The sequence below is a fragment of the Labeo rohita genome, chromosome 14, assembly GCF_022985175.1.
Source record: "Labeo rohita strain BAU-BD-2019 chromosome 14, IGBB_LRoh.1.0, whole genome shotgun sequence".
NCBI classification, from domain to species: Eukaryota; Metazoa; Chordata; class Actinopteri; order Cypriniformes; family Cyprinidae; genus Labeo; species Labeo rohita.
The window spans coordinates 8899479-8920871 of NC_066882.1; the positions used below are offsets into that span (position 1 = coordinate 8899479).

Here is a 21393-nt window from a genome sequence, read left to right on the forward strand (position 1 = left end):
GATCTAGTTATAATATAATTGAATTTTCATATCAGAGGAGACCAGAGTTCTAGCAGACAATAGGAGTGCTGAGTCCTCTCTGATATTGGCACAGACCCTTTGCCACGCGCATGAAATCAGTATGTTAATGTTCCCCGGGTTTTCTTTTTTTAAGGGCACTTGTGCCTCCGCAATGTAATACCGATGTGGTTTCAAAAAATTGCAACTATTGATAAGTAGGCAGCTCGAAACCCTTAGACCACCCCCTCCCGCTGCCTTCCCCATCCAAGCAAGCAGGCTCCCAGACAGCGTAGCACCCCCATCCCACACCCCTTTATTAAAATTGTAATTTATTTTTCTAAATCAGAATGACAGCTTGCTTTCTTTTCTCTGCAGCAGGCGGTGAATCAAGCTGCTTTAATTACTTTCGTAACTTCGCTGACCCCGGGACTGCGCGCCTTGTGCCGACAAAATGGGCCGGCGACAAAGCTCTCCCACAGCCGCGGCCGCCTCTGTTCATTTAAAATGCAGGAATTTATCAAACTCAGGATTTTTGTTAACATTTCACCTCCTATCTTCTCCACGTTCGCATTTGACCCTCTCGGACCAGCACCTTCCTAACAGGAAAAGCACATACAGAAGTTAAGTTCATTCAAGAAAAGTGAGCGTGCTTGCTTTGCTGCTTGCTCTGGTGTATACTTACGTGCGCCTGTCAATTAAGAGACATGTTTATCACTGTCCTCGTGGTTTGTCGTGGCTCAGGCGGTTGCCCTCGTAGCAGAAGAACAGATCCGAGCTGCTCAGCAGGAATCAACAATGCACTTGATCTCTCAGCAGCTTCTGACCAACAGAGGTCAGGGTCAACCTGCAGATGAAAAAGTCAGCAGAGTTGAAAAGTTTTGCTGTTCCTGTTAAATCAGGACTACACCGAAAAAAAAAAAAAAAAAAGAAGCCAGATATCTGCTCCCCGCATTAACCCTCCCAAGCTGTTTGTCTTATTAAAGGCTTAATATGGTGTAATCCCTGCTATCACCCTCACCTCCTGACTGGCACCCCTCTCTTCCAGCCTGCCCGGCGACTGAGAAACCAAGCTAACCCGGTGGGCACGGTCGCGGGCTGACGGTCTGATAATTGAATGAATGATTATCTGTCTCATTAATAGACAATGATACAGAGTGCACGGCCATATATCTGGAATATTAATGAGAAGCTGCAGGGGGCTTGATAAGAAGGAAAGAGTGTGGCTGCTGTAATGGGGTTTAAAACAATTTGCCCAGGTCGGGGTGGCCCAGATGATTTGGGCTGTTTAATCCCTAGTAACCCTTACACACAGCTCCCGGCGCTATACGTGTGATCATCAGACACATACAGCCGGGCCTCCAGCACAGCCCTGGGCCTCCAGCATCCCTGCTGCACCCAGAGCAGATTGATCAGTAACCCTCTGGCTGACTTAAGTCTAGGATTTTATTAGTTTATATTTTATATATATATATATATATATATAGACAGGTGCACCAAAAAAAAATTGAATATCATAAAAAAGTTATTTTTTGTAATTTAATTTAAAAAAAAAATTCTTATGTTTTAGATTCATTGCACACAAACTGAAATATTTAAAGAGTTTTGTTTTAATTCTGATGGTTACGACTTACAGCTTAGAAAAATTAATAATTCATTATCTCAAAAACTTAGAATATTTCATTTTGAGCTTGATTAGCTTTTGCTAACTACTAGTTTACTAACTATTTACCACTATTTACTTTACTATTTACTAACTATTAGTTTTACTTATTTACAAAATCTTGTTAATTCTTTGGAATACTTGCAAGATTTTTTAATGTTAAAAATTGTATGTCTCGTTTCATATAATATATATATATATATATATATATATATTTAATTTTGATAATTGAACTCCTGACAGCATGCATATATATATATATATATATATATATATATATATACAATGCCATTCAAAAGTTTAGGCCATTCAAATATCAAATATATATATACAATGCCATTCAAAAGTTTAGGATCAGTAAGATTTTTAATGTTTTTTATAGAAGTCTTTTCTGCCTATCAAGACTGCATTTATTTGATTAAAAATACAGAAAAACAACTGTGATATTGTTAAATATTATTGCAATTTAAAATAGTGTTTTTCTATTTTAATATAGTTAAAATATAATTTATTCCTGTGATGCAAAACTGAATTATCAGCATCATTACTCCAGTCTTCAGTGTCACATGATCTTTCAAAAATCATTTTAATATGCTGATTTATTATCAATGTTGGAAACGTTTTGCTGTTTAATATATTTTTTGGAACCTGTGATACTTATTTCAGGCTTATTTAATGAATAAAACGTTAAAAAGAACAGCATTTATTAAAAATTGAAATCTTTTGTAACAATATACACTACCGTTTAAAGTTTGAGGTAAGTACATTTTTTCTTTGAAAGAAATGAATTCTTTTATTCACCAAGGATGTGTTAAAATGATAAAAAGCGATAGTAAAGACTTATATTGTTATAAACGATTTCTATTTTGAATAAATGCTATTCTTTTTATCTTTTTATTCATCAAAGAATACAGAAAAATAAATCACAGGCTCCAAAAAATAAATAAATAAATAAATAAATAAATGAAGCAGTACAACTATACTTCCAAGATTTTTTAATGTTAAAATCATGTCTCAATTTTATATAATAAAAGAATCTATATTTTATTTATGTATTTTATTTATCAAACACTTTTAAATATAACTGAATAAATGTCATTTAAAAAATATATATGTTTGAAGAGTTAATTTACAAAAACAGATAACTCTGTTTTGTTTAAAAAATCATGGTTTTTAGCATGTTTTATTGTGTAAGTTAGCTGTATCTTTTGGTTATTTTTTACCTAATAAAAAAAAAAATGATTGAGTTTGATTGAGATTAATTGGAATGCACAATGAAAATGTTTTTTGAAACTAATTAAAAACATTTATCTGTTTTTGCTAATTAACTCTTCATTTGTTATTTTTTTTTTTTTTTGCATAATCTAAAGGTCTTTCATATCTTGAATCCTTTAATAAAAATTAATAAATAAAAACATTATTACTATTTTACTTTCACTATTATCTATAAATAATTAAGCAGTATTATTAATAATATATAATACCAGTAATATTATTTGATACTCTTTGTGTGTGTGTTTTTTAATGTTGATAATTATTTTTCTTAAAAAATAAAAAAAACACACACAGAGGAAATTCACATTTATTTCACATTATATGATTGTTTGGCTTTAGCCTTGAATGAATATTAAAACAACTACTTTCTTCCCCTCTCATTCACTGCTTTGTCAACTAGGATTAAGAAAAGTTTCTTGTGAAATGTTCGCGTGGCCAAAATCTGAATTAAGAGGCAAATTAAACATTTATACTGAAGGTCTGCTTGAACACCCATGTGAATCAATATCTACCACCTATTACATTGGAAAGCAATATTTCCCTTTTTAGCATGCAATAATTGTGTTTAGGCCAGTGAAGTACCTTATTATAGGTTTGTCAGCGAGAGAAAGCCCTGTTCCCATGGCGACTATGAAAGCCATTTGCCTCCTTTTCAGCTGGGTAATGAACTTCTTTCCTCTTTATGTCACTCTTCCTCTCTACTCTTAGCATCTCAGTCCTTGTCCACGTCCTTGAAATCATTCGTTTATTCTCGAATGTGACAAACAACAGAACAGAGACCATGAAAGTAAAGTCATCATGCATCCCAGGTTGAACAGTTTGCTTATAAAAGTATGGCTCAGTAGGTAGAAACAGAACGCCTGTATGACTGGAAAGCATATAAATCAGGTTTAATGCTAACATGAAGATTTTTTTGTTACTGACTGCATGTACATAAAGAAACATATGTGGAAATGTAAAAACAAATGCTAATTCACTCACACAATCATATATGCAGACACTGTTGTCACCATACCTTTTTGATGGACATAATGGGCAGCCTGAGGATCATACATCACATTTCTCTAAAAAAAAAAGAAAAAACAAAACACACACTTGAACTGCATATGTGTATGCATATGCAAAAAAAAAAAAAGAATACATATACTACCAGTCAAAACTTTTCAATGTTTTTTAAGAAGTCTCTTCTGCTCATAAAGCCTGTGTTAATTTGATCTAAAATACAGCAAAACCAGTAATATTGTGAAATATATTTACTATTTAAAATAAGTGCTTTCTATCTGAATATATTTTAAAATGTAATTTATTCCTGTGATCAAAGTTAAATTTTCAGCATCATTACTCCAGTCTTCAGTGTCACATGACCCTTCAGAAATCATTTTAATATGCTGTTTTGCTGTTCAACAAACATTTATTATTACTATTATCAATATTTATTAATACATATATACATGCATATACATATATACATATTCATGAATATATTCATATACACAGAAAGCATATTAAATGCAAGTGTTGTCTTTTTTTTTACTTTCGTAAAAATAAAACATCGAAATATGGGCTATCAGCTATACTATCAGCAATCAGTATAAGAGACAAATTTATGTAAAAAAAAAAAAAATATATATATATATATATAACTGTTAAAATATATAAAAGAAAAAGTACAAAAAAGTACTTAACTTTATTATAGGTTAAAGTATTATAATACTTAGGTAAAACCTAGTGGTTTGAAGAAAAGTAGCAAAGATTGTAAAGACTGCAATGTGATCCTTAAATAAGTATACTTAAAATAAAATAATAAAATAAAATAAAATAAAATAAAATGTCATTCTTGTTATAAATATGCCTGACAAGAATTTTTGTTATATGAACTTAGGTTTCACCGAATGACATTTTAGTGCATGTCTTTTGTAAATCATGGTATTATATGTATCATAGTTATTATTTTTTGCTCAGAAAAAAAAAATTAAGACACATTCTAACATGCAGAAAAAAATTACTGTGTTGTTTTGATGCTTGTGTGTGTGTGTGTGTGTGTGTATATATATATATATATGAAAATCTGGAGTCTGAGGGTGCAAAAAAATCTAAATACTGAGAAAATCACCTTTAATGTTATCCAAATGAAGTATTTAGCAATGCATATTACTAATAAAAATTAAGTTTTGATATATTTACAGTAGGAATTTAAAAAAAAAATTTCATGGAACATGATCTTTATTTAATTTCCTAATGATTTTTGGCATAAAAGAAAAATTTATGCCAATAATTTTGACCCATACAATGTATTTTTGGCTAATGCTACAAATATACCGCAGCAACTTAAGACTGGTTTTGTGGTCCAGGGTCACATACAAATACACACACACACACACACACTTTATTCTGTTGTTTTATGGATTTATATAAACATCTACCCTCTTATTGTCATTTTACAGAGCTAAAGATTGATCGAAAACATACTTTTGTGACCAAAGAAATCAATTCTCTTTAAGCTGTGTAAAAGCACACAAATAAAACACTTAATGGTTACTTATTGCTAGAACTGATGGGAAAAATCTTCTCTGGCAGTTAAATTTTTTTATTGCTCAGTGTGTTTTATGGGCATTGTATTGCAGTGCTCACAACATTGATTTCTCCCAACCCTTGTCCTTGGGCCGTGCACAAAAATGAGAGGATGTAAACAGCTGAGGATATGAGAGACAGAGGTGGGGGGAGGAAATATCAGGACTATTAAAGAGAAATAAATGTCAGACTTAGAACATCAACCATCCTCCTTAACAATAACATAAAAATATATAACACTTCAGGGATAATATTTACCTGTAAAATTAATAACAAAAGCAGGCTTGCCACTTCAAAAACAAAACATGCAATTGGCAATACTTATTTGTTTGCTTTTAATTGTATTATTCACAGAGGTTATTTACAAAGGTCCTATTTTGAACAGAAATCCATAGCAGAGTAAACTTTACACAGTTCACACTGTAGTCACCTTTTTCATTATTTATATTCATGTATTGTGCATGGGCCTTGTTTTATTTGATGCTACCTGCTTCCAAATACTCAGGGTGATTTTAGTGCAAAAAATAAGGGGACATTAACTCTCCATCTCCTGCATTAAACTATTCATGACCTCAACAACCCCACAACAAAAGCAGCAGCCAACAGGTCTATTTATCACAATCAAAAGCATTGGACAGAGAGCTCAAGGATACATGGGTATGAAGTCAACGCACATGTTCCTCATTAAAAGCATTTGAAAACAGCTCTGGGGACCTCTACTGTTTGAAAGAAAAAATGAAGAGCTTTATCCTGAGACCCCAAGAGCCATCACTTCCTTCACAACTTAAAAATACAAATATATAAATATATGGAAAATACATACAAACAAACACACACACATATATATACACACAAACAGTGTGTAGCAGATTTTTAATGCATTTTAAATAATCTTCTGCTCATCAAGCCTGCATTTATTTGATCCACAGCAAACACATTACAATATTTGAGTATTTTTACTGTTTAAAATAACTGCTTTCTATTTGAATATATTTTAAAACGTAATTTATTCCTTCGATAAAAGCTACATTTTCAGCATCATTACTCCAGACTTCAGTGTCACACGATCCTCCAGAAATTATTCTAATATGTCGAACTGCTGTTCAAGGAACATTTTTTATTATAATTATTATTATTATTATTATTATTATCAATATTTAAAACAGTTGAGTACATTATTTTTCAGGATTCAAAAATCAGCATTTGTCTGAAATAAAAAACTTTTGTAACATTATACACTATACCATTCAACAGCTTGGAGTCATTATAATTTTATAATTTTTTGTTTTGTTTTGTTTGTTTTCTACTCAGCAAACATAATAATAATAATAATAAATGTTTTTTAAGCAGCAAATCAGAATATTAGAATGATTTCTGAAGGATCATGTGACTGGAGTAATGATGTTAAAAATTCAGCACTAAAATCACATGAATAAATTACATTTTAAAATATATTCAAATAGAAAACAGTTATTTTAAAAAGAAAAAATATTTCAAAATTGTACTGTTTTTGCTGTACTTCGGATCAAATAAATGCAGGCTTGGTGAGCAGAAGAGACTTCTTTTAATAAAAAAATCTTTCTTACTGTTTAAACATTAAAAAGCTTTCCTACTTTCTTACTTTTGACAGGTATAGTACATTATGATAATGCAATATCACATTAAAATATCAAATTACTTTTTTGCTTTTTGATACTAATAAATAGCATTTGGGCTGATGCAAAAAAATGCAAGTTTCCTTGAATGGCAACCACAATTTCCTACTGTACAGTATATAAATAGTTAAAAAAAGCATTTTAATGTACACAATATCCAAAAAAAGTTGAAATGATTCATACATAAATGCTTGGCCGTATAAAAAAGCACATAGCAGACATAGCATACATTTTCTAGCGTGTTCTAAATAAAATAGATCCCTTTATTCATCTTAAGTATTTTGTAAAAAAAATATTTTTGCAACAGTGTGGTATGGTTTCCCTCTGGTTTATTTTAGTTCTGATTTTGTTTGTATCAGGGAGGGGAATATAAAACAGACAGAATATACACGCAAAACCGTCACACACATGATGTAAACACAATTTAAAATTAAACAAATACCATGACCAGGAACTGTCATAAAATATTTACATTAGTTTACAAGAAACTAAGCATGAAATAATAAAATGCATAAACTCAAACATTTACAAAGAGGTTACATCCGGGGAAAAAAAAAAAAAAAATTTGCTCTCTGCAATACGCCCAAGCGGATCTGATTTCTTCAATCTTTTTTTTTCCTTCATTCAGCCCTGCTATGCAATTACTCACAAATACACACAAACACACATGTACAGCAACACAGCTGTAGATCTGCTTCGCCAAAGGACAAAAACAGCTGTACAAGGAATGAAGCAAGCCAAGTGGGAATATCTGCACAACTGAAGCTCGCATTTCAGCCTCCCCCACAACCATTCACCTTTCACTCAAAGTGGCTTAAACGGTTTCCAACTTTTCCGTTTCATTCATATAAATGACATTTCAACAGTATTTGGTCTCTCCTCTGTTAAAATTAATTATAAAGTTTTCATAGGCATTCATTAATAATCAATACAAGAATCATTTCTAGCATTGGTGAAATACTATGAAAACTAAAGTCCTACTTTTTTGCAGTACGATTTCACACCTAACATAGGACCTTCAGACATAACAGAACACACAAAATGCTTTGTACCAGCATTTCTGTAGTAACAGACACAGGACAGAGTCCATCTCTGGGATATAGAGTAGGTTTTGTTTTCAGTGTTGACAGAACCCCAACACTGCCAAGTTGTGTCCTTGACCAACAGTGAGAAACTTCAACATTACAGGTTACCAGGAGTGATTGGATAAAACGAGCTGCACTACATTACCAGCAATCATTAACAGTCAATCAAAAAACATTAGGAGTGCACAAAGAAAGCAAACCACGTCCTTTCTCCAAAGAGATTCCTTTACTTTTATCTACGCCGTAGTGTTACAACGAGACTGGATTGAACAAAACTTGACTGTTGATAGAGAACACTTGGGATGTCTTACGAAATTTGAGGCAGCCTCCCAAAACTGCTTTTTAAAAGATTACCCAAAATGTATGGGTACGTGGCTTTAGAGTCTCGTCTCAGTGCCAGCATGGGCATGTGAGTTCTTTAAGACGGGCCCGATGTTGTTTTCGTGCGCGTACGCAGTAGAACGAGTATTCGGAGTTTGTCTGGTGAACGCTCTGAGGAGTTTCGAGCGGTAGTGATCCCCTGCCAGGAAGTAGAGGACAGGGTCCAAACAGCTGTTCATGCTTGCAAGCGGGCGAGTGATTTTATACGCAAAGTTGACGATATTAAGGGACCGGCAATTTGCGTCTAGAATACGATAGCCGTAGTACAGCGAACGGGTGATGTGGAAGGGTACAAAGCAGATCGCAAACACAACCAGCACTACTATGATAAGTTTAATGGACTTCTTCCGTGATGAGCTCTGTTGACTTTGGGACAGGCCCTTTCGAGGTTGGCAAAGGGCCCGGGCCATTAAACAGTAGCAAACCATTATGACCAGAAATGGCAGGATGAACAGCAAGACCATCAGCACTGAGTTGTAGGTTACGTAGTTGTTGAATTCGTCCGGACGGCTGGTGTCATGACACAAAGTGTCATTTCCTCTCTGAGAAGTGTTTACAAAAATCAACGTGGGCACCAGACAAGCTATCACAGTTGTCCAGACAAAACCACACACCATATGAGCATGGCGTGGCTTTACCAAAGTCAGAGTGCGAATGGGATGACAGATACCAAGATAGCGGTGCACACTGATGCAAGTGAGAAACAGGATGCTGCAATACAAGTTAGAATAGAAAAGAAACCGTACAATCTTACAGAGAAAAACCCCAAAAGGCCAGTGGCTGCGATTTGCATAGTAGTATATCAGCATAGGCAAGGACAGCACGTAGAGCGTATCTGACAGCGCCAGATGGAACATATAAACAGTACTGGGTTTCCAGGGCCTCATCTTAGTGATGAACATCCAGAGAGCCACAGAGTTAAGTATCAGTCCCAGGAAACACACCAGGGAATATGATACAGGTAGCAGAATGTACTTGAACTCCTCATCAAAGACACAGCTGAAATTCACTTCCTTCTCAGAGATCGGCATCAGTGTGGTGAAAGGAAGAGACATATTCCCTGAGACGCTTTTCCTTAAGAGTGAATTCATTTCTCTGTTAAAATAACAACAAAAACGTTTTTAGCCATTTTAGAAACAGTGAGTTATTAGTAAACAAAGAATAAAGTAAATAAATCAGTGTAAAACATTATGTCACAAGCAGTGTCGGGCAGTAACTAGCTTACTAGTAACTAGTTACAGTAATAATATTACTTTTTGCAGTAACTAATCACTACCCTGATAGCACAAGTAAATCACAGAGATGTCAATTTGATGTCTTCATTTACATCTTCCAGACATATTTTTTTAGATTGTTTCCTCATCTGCAATACGTCTATAGGATGTTTTCTATCAGATGCCAAATAGACGTCTATTAGATGTCTTTAAGATGTTTATGATTTAGAATGTATGTAAAACTGACATCTTACAGATGTCTATCAGATGTTTGTACACAGCAGATGATTTCCAGATCAAGTGATCTTTAACAGACATCTTGTAAACGTACGTGTGCTATCTGGGTATTAAGATTTCAGTAATAATATTACATTTTCCTGATAGCACAAGTAAATCACAGAGATGTCTATTTGATGTCTTCATTTACATCTTCCAGACATATTTTTTTAGATTGTCTGCTCATCTGCAATACGTCTATAAGATTTTTTCTATCAGATGTCAAATAGACGTCTATTAGATGTCTTTAAGATGTTTATTATTTAGAATGTAAAACTGACATCTTACAGATGTCTGTCAGATGTTTGTACACAGCAGATGATTTCCAGATCAAGTGATCTTTAACAGACATCTTGTAAATGTACGTGCGCTATCTTGGTATTAAGATTTCAGTAATAATATTACAGATCCCTGATAGCACAAGAAAATCACAGAGATGTTTATTTGACGTTTTCATTTACATCTTCCAGACGTATATTTTAAATTGTTTGCTCATCTGCAATACGTCTATAGGACGTTTTCTATCAGATGTCAAATAGGCATCTATTAAATGTCTTTAAGATGTTTATGGTTTAGAATATATAAAACTGACGTCTTACAGATGTCTGTCAGATGTTTGTACACAGCAGATGCTTTCCAGATCAAGTGATCTTTAACAGAACGTGTGCTATCTGGGTTACTATCCATAAAACAGCTTGTTATTTTCAATGTCTCAACACTGTAAACCCGGATTTTGTATCTAATCAAACCATTTAATTACAATTGAACACAATATTTAAGTTTTACTGCATTGCTTATAAAATATAAGTAGATTCTACTAATTTGTAGACATATTTGAACCTGTGAATAAACTTAAGTTAAATTAACTCGTATTATGAAATTTATCTCCTGACCACGCCTCCTCCACCGGTGCTGCGAGTAACAGCGCCATTTTGTCACTGTGATTGTGTATGAATTTAAGCTGTGGATGAATGTGGAAATTTAGATTTAGATAGTTCTATTGGCATTGTTTTCCGCCATTTATCTTTTATCACGTCCCTCGAGAAACTCTTTGTGATCGGCAAAAGTTGTTGTTCGTCTAAACGACGGGACATTTCTCATCCGTTGATAGCTAGTGTTCTCACTCGCCTGCGCTTGAACCCCTGACTGGCGAGTTCGACTAACATTTTTTGTTTTTTTCTTTCAATGATTTCTTTTTCACTCGAGGAGCTGTTGTTTGTGAGGAGTGTAAATTTAGTTTTACTCATACAGTAGCCGCGATTCCAGCCGAGGAGCGACAAAGGTGGAGCTAATATGGTGAGTGCAGTACGTTAATGTACCACGTTTAATTTAGACATGGCTATTGTTTGAAAGCGTAAGTTTTCGTTAATTAGCGGTATAAATACAAAGGCGGATGAATATACTTCTGTTCTGTCTAGGTTCAGAGTCCTCTTAACGACTATCTTGTTTTGGAAGAAAGAAGAAATGGAAGAGATGCTTTGAAAGTGTAAGTATGATCCTAATAACTGATAAGAGAGCACTGCTATTTACACATTTTCCTCCTGGTTTCACAGACAAGGCTTAAGGCCAGTCTCAGAATAAAATAACATGTTTAATAACATGACAAGGAGTCTTTACTGAAAATACCTTGTAATGACATATTTTAAAATATGTCAGTGCCATTTTTCTTTTCTCAAGATGCACACCAGTAAAGTTTTTAAGGCGTTTTTATAAAAGCTATTTAAGTATCTTAATTTAACTAAGGCCTAGTCCTGGCTTAAGCTAAGACCTGTCTGTGAAGCCCTGTCTGTGAAACCCTGTCTCTTTGTTCAAACATGGAAATTATTCAAGAACAAAACAATTTCCTTGTTCACATTTATGCCACCTTCACACCAAAGTTCAAGATCAACTGTATGTCGTGGGTTAACTGAGACCTGTTCTGAGGATGATCACTTTGACTAGCACAGTGTGTGTCAGAAGATTATTCATAATGATGATGGTGTGAGTCTGTCCTGCACTCATTCCTGTTATTTACAAGCTTTCCTGAATAACACCGATCTTCCTGACCATATGCCAGTAGTGTTTGTATGTGGATTTTACTTTAAATATTCTGTAGATGTACAATTAAACATAAACCCTAAAGTCTAATTACCATCTGTAAACTGGAAATTTTCTGAGAGATGTACCACCTAACCACTGTATCTGACTGCTCCAGATTAATTTAGACATTGATAGTGTTGCCATAGAAAAGCGCAATTCCCAGTCTATTGACATGAACAGCTCACAAGCTGAACATCACAATGTTGTCCTCTCAGAATTAAAGTAATTATGACATGGTGTGAAGGCAGCATATGACTTTGAGTATTTAACAACAGCATTGTCTAACTGACTTGATAATGTATTTGTCGTTCTGTTTCTTCCTCTGTTAGGAGGCAGCTGACAAGACAGACTTCAGTAAGGATCCTCAGCGTTGATCAAGAAAGTTCACAGCTCACCTCATCTAGAGTGGGAATCATCTTGGAAGAAAGCTTGGTAATGGATGAACTGACCAATCTCAGGCCTTCTATGTCCATTGTTTTCAGACTGATTTCCCTGCCTACACCTGGACTATCCTAAGTGTATGAAAAGCATTTTATATTTTTTGTCGGGAAAAGATGAGCTGACACCTAAAATTCAGTATTGCCAATAGTGTGAACTCAGAGTGTGGAAAAAACATATCATTTTGATGCTGTTTGTTGCGATTCTGAGGAAAACTTGTTTGTGTGCTTAACGATAAGTTAATTTGTTGAACTAGTATCTTTTTGAACTTTTTTTTTTTCTCCCATGTTTTATGGGGAAATGTTTTCAGGATATGAAAAAATGGTTTTGTTGTGTTTTCAATTGAATATTTGTAATTGAATTGATTTAAAATAAAAGGGAAAATTGCATTAATGTTCCTTTATTTGTTTGCTTTTTCTTAATTTTCTAGGTTAACAAATTGGAAAAATAAAACATTTGATATAGATTTAACTTGGAAATTAGTATATTTGACTTAAATATAATAGTTATAATAATTGCAAATGAAATGATGTTACAAAACATTTTAAGTTAAATGAAATGACCTTTGTAATTCATATTACAAAACATTTTAAGTTAAATAAACTTTACATTACTTAAATTTTTTAGGGCAACCAGTTTCCTCCAATTTTTTAAGTAAATTCAACTTATCCGGGTTTAGAGTGAACCCCTATTGATTTGAAGTCCAACAATCCAATAATTCCTGGATTTATTTTCATAATTTTCATAACTTGCACAGGCACATTATGTCACCAGTGCAGCAGGCAAGCTTGGAATATGAAAAGACGTTCTGAACACTAATAGGTGGGTTTTGGGAAACATTTTCTAATAAACTTTTATGATTTCTTTTGATAAAATACATCATTAATACAGCACTTTTACTTAAACATGACTACTAATCACCACTAAATGTTTGTAATGACTTCTGACTGCGATCCAATGTGGATTTTGGTCAAATGATGAGGCAGAAATATATTGTTAGTAACATTTTAGAAGAATTTTATGGGGAAGACATGCAATTACAACTTCTGTGGGGTGTGAAAGAAAAGTGTTTCACTTTGCTCAATAAAAATAAAGACAGAAAGAAAGAAAGAAAGAAAAGTAATGTAACTAGTAGTGTAACTAATTACTGTTGCTAGAAAGTAATAAAGTAATAATACTACTTTTGAAAGGAGTAACTAGTAATGAGTAATATATTACATTTTTGAGTAAAAATCAACATGAACTACGAAGTTGGACTCTTTTGTATGCTTACGAGTCTGGTTTTTAAACTCATCTCATAGGGTTTAGGTCTCAAACCATTTTCAAACTCCATGTACAAACACGAAAACTCCCATTTGAAAGCTGTTTTATAATAGACAGCAAAACAGAAATAAACACTTTTTCGCACACATTTTTCGAACTTGAGAAGTAACGTTATATCTTTTAGAAAACAGAGAGAGAGAAAAAAGGAAACACGCGGAGTTGTTTTCACGTGCTAAAACTTACCGTTCACTGAGTTGAACGAGGTAAACACGTCGCTTCACAGATCAAAACATGAACTTAGGTTGACGCTAATGGTTCAAAAACCATTCAACTTGTTTAAAAGATTTACACATCCAGATTTATCGGACAGAGAGTGGTCGATCTGATCCCGCTGGACTAGGTGAGCGAATAAACCGAGGGGCGGGGAATCCGTGCCAAACTGAGTCTCTCCCTTCAGCTCCTCAAGATTCATCAGTATTTAGTAACAGGTATCGATTAAAAAATCTCATCATTTTTTTTAATTCAACGAGAATCTTGCTAAGGTATTAAAAAACAAAGTTTTATTAATCTAAAAGAGGAACCCTTGTTTTTCTAATATTCCTTAAAGCTGAATCGCTTGAATTCATATCAGTATATCATATCACGCTCTTATCGGTTTCTTCCATCTTCTCTCCATCACACAGACAGTCATTTACAGTCGAAGCTCATCTCACACGTCCTTTAAACATTATCTGTTGGCCCTCATAAATAATACAACCCAGTTTTATGATAAAATAATTTAAGATAAATTATACGACGCTTAATCCCAATGCACACGGTGCTGTTTTCTTTCCCTTACATGCAAGACACTAGCAAAACTATTAAAATCTTAATTTCAGGATGTTTTAGAAGCGTTTTAGTTGGTTTTCTCCAAATAACGGCCCTTTCTTTTATTTCACTTTCACCGTAATTTCACTTCCAGTAAGCACTATGTCATGTGACTGTGTGGGCTGCACATCACCAGGAATTGAGTGTAACATCCCAAAATAATGTTTTATCCAAATAATAATTGAGATTTATGAATAAATAAGCTTTCCATGAATGGTTTGTTGGTATAGGACAATATTAGTCCGATATATAATTATTTGAAAATCTGGAATAGATTATAAGTTTTGATTATTTACAGTAGGAAATTTACAAATGGAACATGATTTTTACATAATATCCTAATGATTTCTGGCATAAAAATAAATCAATAATTTGGACGCATACAATATATTTTTGGCTATTGCTATAAATATACCAGTTATACTTAAGACTGGTTTTGTGGTCCAGGGTCACATATTTATTTATTTCATGCTAAGTATAGTTCAAATCTATTAAAGTATTCACTGACATAATGCTTAATAATTACTGATACACAAATTATAATTAAACTTTATTTTGAGTACTACTTGTGCATAAGGCACGTTTCTTAATATTAAGCATAAAATGTGTTTTAACGTCACTGTTGATGAGGATTGTATGATCTTTGAATAATACTGGTGTTTAAAACTTTGGCACAATCAAATATACTTCAGTATATCTTTAGTTGGACCTCAGCACTACTTCTGGACAATTAAAGTGCATTAAATACAAAATTAGTTGTTCCAATTTAGCTTTAAATATACCAGTTTAGTATTCCAAAAGCACAATTGTAGGGTATTTTTATTAAGAACATAAATATGCAAATATATTTGTAATATAGTTAGCACGAAATAAATGTATTTAAAATACATCTTGGTATATTTATTTTTCACTAGGGCAGTAACAGAGGTAATAAAGACATTTAGGTGTTTCCCAAGAGTTCTAGGGGAACATATGCACTTTTGTTTGGAGCAAAGTTAATATTTAGTAAAAAGTTAATACACAGTCCCATTTGACCAATGAGAGATTAGTAGTGCTCATCTGCCTTAGAGAGAAGACCTTAATGCTCATGTGCTATAACTGATTCAGAAATAATCATACACGCTTATATCAGACCACTCCGGTGTGCTGTTAGGTAAATATCCTTGTTTGGCCAAGATAGACATTGTGAACAGGAAAGAGTCTACAAAGCCAAACGAACAGGGCAAAAGGTTACTGCAAGAAAGACTTATCTGCGATCTGTGATCGGTTGGAGTGCCATAATGTGGTCCATGACTGCTATGCCTCTCTGAGATAAAGTTCAAACTGAATATTTGCACAATTGTTTTATGATGTTGGCTGCAGTAATAAACCACATACTTTGAAGTTAAATAATCTGTGATATAGTACTCAAATTAATTTGACTTATAGTGTTAGTATATATATCACTTACATCTAGGATGTTATATGAACATGTTAAATTGCAATTTATGCCACGTGTCATAAACAAAATATATCAGCTGTGTGAAAGCTGTGGAGATTAGTTTGCATTGTTGGTATGGTAAGACCCACTTCCTTTGCAGTGTTGACCTGATGGTTAATCCAAAAGGGGGTTTTGGGAAATTGCAGAAATTGTACAGGAATGTGAGTGGGATAATGATTCAGTAATGTAATGTGAACTGTAAGTCACTGGGAATGCAGCTAGTTTAGATTCACTCGTCATCTGTGGCCTACATAATAATCTAGTGACTGACAGGTGAAGTCAGGTGTAGCACCCTAACCGCCTGATGAGGGGAAATAAACAGTTAAGAAAAAAAACACAGGAACTGCTGCATCATGCATTACGTAATCATGCTGGAAAGGTCACGTGTGGTTAGTTCTTTGTCTGTGTACTTCAGTTCAGAAAGGTAGGGTAGGCAGAGAAACTCTTATTTTAATCTTATTTTCTCCTCCAACTTCAAAATTGTCCAACATCGTTGTTTTACCTTTTTTGTAAAGAGTATTTGATTTTCTTTGCACGTTCAATTTGTAAACACTGGGTTGATACTTTTGCCTACGTTTCATGCAACGTTTCCAACGTGACTATGTAATGCGTGAGGTTGAGCTAGTCCAAGACAAGTATTTGTTTTTTTTTTAAGAAAATCACAGATTGTTTCGATAAGACCCTTATTCCTCAGCTGGGATTGTGTAGAGCCCTTTGAAGCTACACTAAAACGGCAAATTGGAATTTAACCCATTGGCTCAACCAATTGGACCTTTAACCTGTTGGTTTAACCCGCTGAAGTCCACTATATCAGTAGTCAAAATCCTTGGTTTATACGCTCTACCCCATAGCATGCCGGAGAACCAAGATAATTATAGGTAAAAACATCTTTGGTGGTCTCCTCTCTCTCCTAAGCCATCTGCACCCAGTTCTCCTTCAATATGCATGTCCATCTGCCACATCATCAGCTGCAGGTTGTTCCTCAACCCTCACACCTTCTCCCTCAATTTTTCCTTCTCAGGTTTGCTAGGCTGAACAAGTGGTAAGTTTGTTTCCTCTAACTTAGCCATTCTATCCACAGGCTATTAATGCTGGACCACAGGTAAGTTTGCATTTTCTAATTCTCTGTTTCCTCCCACAGGTTGCTGATGCTGGATCACAGGTAAGTTTGCATTTTATAAATTACTGTTTCCTACCACAGGTTGCTGATGCTTGGCCACAGGTAAGTTTGCATTTTCTAATTCAATGTTTCCTCCCACAGACTGCTGAACCTGAGCCACAAGTAAATAATAGTAGCCGCATTCTTCATCTTCTTTCTCTGAGCTAGAATAATGCCTTACCATGTAGGTTGGTTCACATGTATTTCTCTTTGTTCTTGGCTGTGGTTGGAGTTTCAATTCCAGTTGTAGGTACTCACACAGTAAAAAAAGATCTTTCTATTTCCTCGTTCCGGTTTCACTTCATAGACAGGGCCTTCTACTCCAACTCAGTGAACAACGTTCTCCCAATGATTTCTCAGCTTTCTCAGGTTCCCTGTGCCTCTTCTAGGTGTGAGGTTTCTCATCAGAACATGATCAGAACAGATCTCTGCTACCTTCTTGCTGTTTTCTTTGCCAATCTCATATGCTTTCATTGACTCTATCTCCTTACATATTCCTTATGGTCCTCAGTCCCTCACTCTGGCATCAATCCAAAAAGCAAGTCTACAGGACATAGACCGGTGAAAATAAATAGTAAATAAGTAACCTCACATCATGTACTGTTGTAGGCGAAGGTAAGTTCAATGATTCCTTCCAGTTTCCATCAAGGACTATGACATCTGGAGCAGGGGTCGGCAGCCTTTTTGGCATGACATGCCATTATTATTGTTCTGGTTAACCACTGTGCCTTTTATTTTTCGATACTGAATCACTACATTATATTTTTCAGCAACGAAGGGGTAGAGTCGCTGTTTTTAAGTAAACTCGTCTTCATTATTTGTACAGAGAGACAGCCGCAGACAATTCACACATCTCTCTCTCTCTCAAAATGGCCATATTTGAGAAGAAAAAGCTGAGTACTTTGCATCACTGGATATAGCTGTTGGTCATTTAACATTTCTATTGTAATACAGTAACTAATATTAAATGATTTGCAGCTTCATCTTACCTCGCTCTCTTTCAACGTTAAACTGATGCTTGGCGCTCTCCTTCTATGAACAGTAAACCCCGCCTACTTTGATTTGATTGGGTATCTCAGTCATTTTGACATTGACGAGGGGCGTTGTAGTCAAAAGTAAGTTCACAATTCCTTCCAGTTTCCATCAAGGTCTATAACATCTGCAGCACAGTCCGAGTGAAACATTCCACTTGCCGATTTTCTTGCAGGTGGTATGGTGTTGTTTGCGATCCTGCAATTCAACAATTCTTCGGTAACTGAGAAAGCAATGGATTTTCGAACTCGGCTCCCTGGTCATGACGAATCCTTTGGGGAAATCCAAATTTCAGTGCATAGTCATTGAGGATTCGATCAGCAATGGTTTTGGCAGATTTTGATGTGGTGGCATAAGCTTGTGCAAGTCTTTTGAAGTGATCAACTTTCACTATATATTCACACCCTCCTTTGCTCTTGTATTCATGAGTGGCACTCTAGTTTCCTAACCTGGCTTCTTTAGTTTCAAACAGTTACAACATTTGGTCGTGAAATATTCAGTTTCACCCTGCATTTTTGGCCAGAAGAAACTGCCTCCAATCAAGAACATTATGATTTCCTCTTTCCTGATGCCTCATTTTACTATGTAACTCCCGCATGACATAGTATGTTTTCGGGAGAAAGAAGCTGCTTGCTCTCTCAACTGTTGATCTGTTGTACAATTTGTCTTCTCAACTCACTGAGAAGTCTAACGGTGGATCCCATGTTGAATTAGAATTCTGGGTAATTTAATTTATGACTTGGCTTATGCTTACAGGCTCAGATCACTAGGTGAGGGATACCTGTGGGCTGCCTGTGTAGGGCCAGTGCTAAGGAGCCAAAATCTTGCCAATGAGCCCATAAAGGGCCAGCACAGCCTTGTTTGCAGAGGTGGCAATGACGTGTAGTGAGGTCTGTCGTCACAACTTCACAAGGATTTCGCAGAACTCCAATCCCTCAGGCCAGGTAGGATTCACATCAGGCTTATGGAGTAGCACCATTTCTTCCTTTGTTGGCGATGTCTGCGCTCTAAATTCAACCTGAACAGAGGTGTGTTTAGGCACACAGACTCTTTCCTTTGTGGTTTTGATGATGTACTCGCATGACATTTCTGCCTGGACTCACTCGATGAATGCTCTTATCTCATTTCTTTCCACATTAGGAATGGCTGTCACCAACATCTTACTACTGTATGTCTGGGTTAATCCGTTCCTGTTGGCTACCTGCTAAATTACATTGTACCCAATGATGGGATGATACAGATGTACACCTCTCATCACTAGCATCTGTCCTTTCTTTCATCAGGTGACAGTCCAAAAATGACTTCCATCTACCCATGGCATATCCTGAACCATTTGCAGCTACAAGGTGAAGTTTTTTGGGTGCACTGATTACTTCTGAAACATCTCTTAATCATACATTCAGCAAGTGCTCATTTTTCCACATCTTGCCAACAATACACACTTGAGAGCCTGTGACCCATAATGCTTCTACATGCAAAGCTTGAAGGTAGCGTTGCACGAGGCACTGTTTTCCAACAAGCGCAGCACAAGTGGGTTTGTTTGACCTCTGTGTTGTAGCCAAGGCAGGATTCACATATTTTTTAATACAGTCTACACTGTTTTCTATGATCTGCCCAGTGATCTGCTTGACATACTTTTCCTTCAGACTCAACGTGGACGCCGGACATTCCCACTCTGCTGTTCCTGTGAGCCACAAGAATACTGGTAGTGAGACACCGGAGGTAGACCATCATCTGTGGACGCCGTCTTTGACTGCATTTCATCTTAGGTGCCGCCAAATGTAGGACCTTTACCGTCTGATGAGGGAAAAATAAACAGTTAAGAAAAAAACACAGGAGACATGTCTTCTATGTCCTCTTCTGAAGCTGTGTATTAACTGAATGTGCCCCCTCACCTCATAGGTGAACACCAAGTGTGCCGCACAAGTCTTGAAAAGTGAAGCCAAAACGTTTCAATCGCCCCCAGGTGGCTGGTCCCAGTATAGGTCATAAACCCCACCGTCTCCATGTAATCTAATGGTACGTGAGCCAAACTAAACAATTAAATGTCACTTCAAATAAGTGTTTTCCAAAGATGGCTTTTGTCATTTTATGTAGTTTTTATCACGCTGATGTAAGTTCAAGTGTTTGTTTTTTAAATAAGTTCGGTTTTAGCTAGTTATGTGATGCTATAAAAGCAGGAGTGTGACGTCATGATTGACAGCTGCGATTGACAGATTCTCTGAGTGAACTGAGGTGCCAACAGAGTTTTTCGGGATCTTCAGGAAGAGATTGGGGTTTTATTTACCTTATTTTAACACAAGCCTCTGGTACAGCAAAAAGCAGACAAAAATTGGAGCAGTCAGGCTAATTATGGGTATGTGCTTGTGATCGTCTCTGTGGGAGTGTGGGTGGTACCCGGCTCCACTTTGCTCGCTACTGCGCAGACTCAGGTACCGTGTTCTCTACTGCGCAGACTCTGGTCCCGAATCAGCGGCTTCATTTTTCCTCAACTGAAGAGAAGTAAGTTGCGTCGTCCATCTTTTTTTACAGTCTATGGTGAACACACAAAAGTAATCAAATAATCAATGGATCCAAAACATTCAGTAGTCAAAATCAATTGTCAAAGACAAGATATACAATATTATACACTATAACATATGTTAAAGAAATATATTAAATTTAATATAATTTATCCTTCCTTTTCTTCTTTTTATAACCACCACATAGACAAGCCAGTGCAGAACACACACCTACTCTCCACCAGTGATGGGAATAATGGCGTTATAAATAAACGGCGTTACTAACGTTGTTATTTTTTCAGTAAGGAGTAATCAAACAAATTACTGTTCCCCCGTTACAACGCCGTTACGCTTCCAACAAGAAAATGCGGCGTTACTATTATTTATTTTCAATTTATTTTTCAGTTCATCTGAATGGATTCGCAACGTACCTGTATTTGACGAACCTTAAACTCTA

At 35.4% G+C, this 21393-nt stretch overlaps 1 protein-coding gene and 1 long non-coding RNA gene across 2 annotated transcripts; one reads left to right on the forward strand and one right to left on the reverse strand.

The window, feature by feature from the left end:
- Positions 1-5824: 5824 nt before the first annotated feature.
- Positions 5825-14721, reverse strand: p2ry4 (pyrimidinergic receptor P2Y4). Its single transcript, XM_051127954.1, has 2 exons — positions 14141-14721; positions 5825-9722 (listed from the first exon to the last, which is right to left on the reverse strand). Exon 2 carries the CDS (start codon positions 9716-9718, stop codon positions 8624-8626), a length of 1095 nt encoding a protein of 364 aa, XP_050983911.1. The 5' UTR covers positions 9719-9722; positions 14141-14721; the 3' UTR covers positions 5825-8623.
- Positions 10869-12768, forward strand: LOC127176335 (uncharacterized). The gene is made up of 3 exons (XR_007829082.1): positions 10869-11413; positions 11536-11603; positions 12526-12768. It is a non-coding gene; the product is annotated as an uncharacterized LOC127176335 (long non-coding RNA).
- Positions 14722-21393: the final 6672 nt, after the last annotated feature.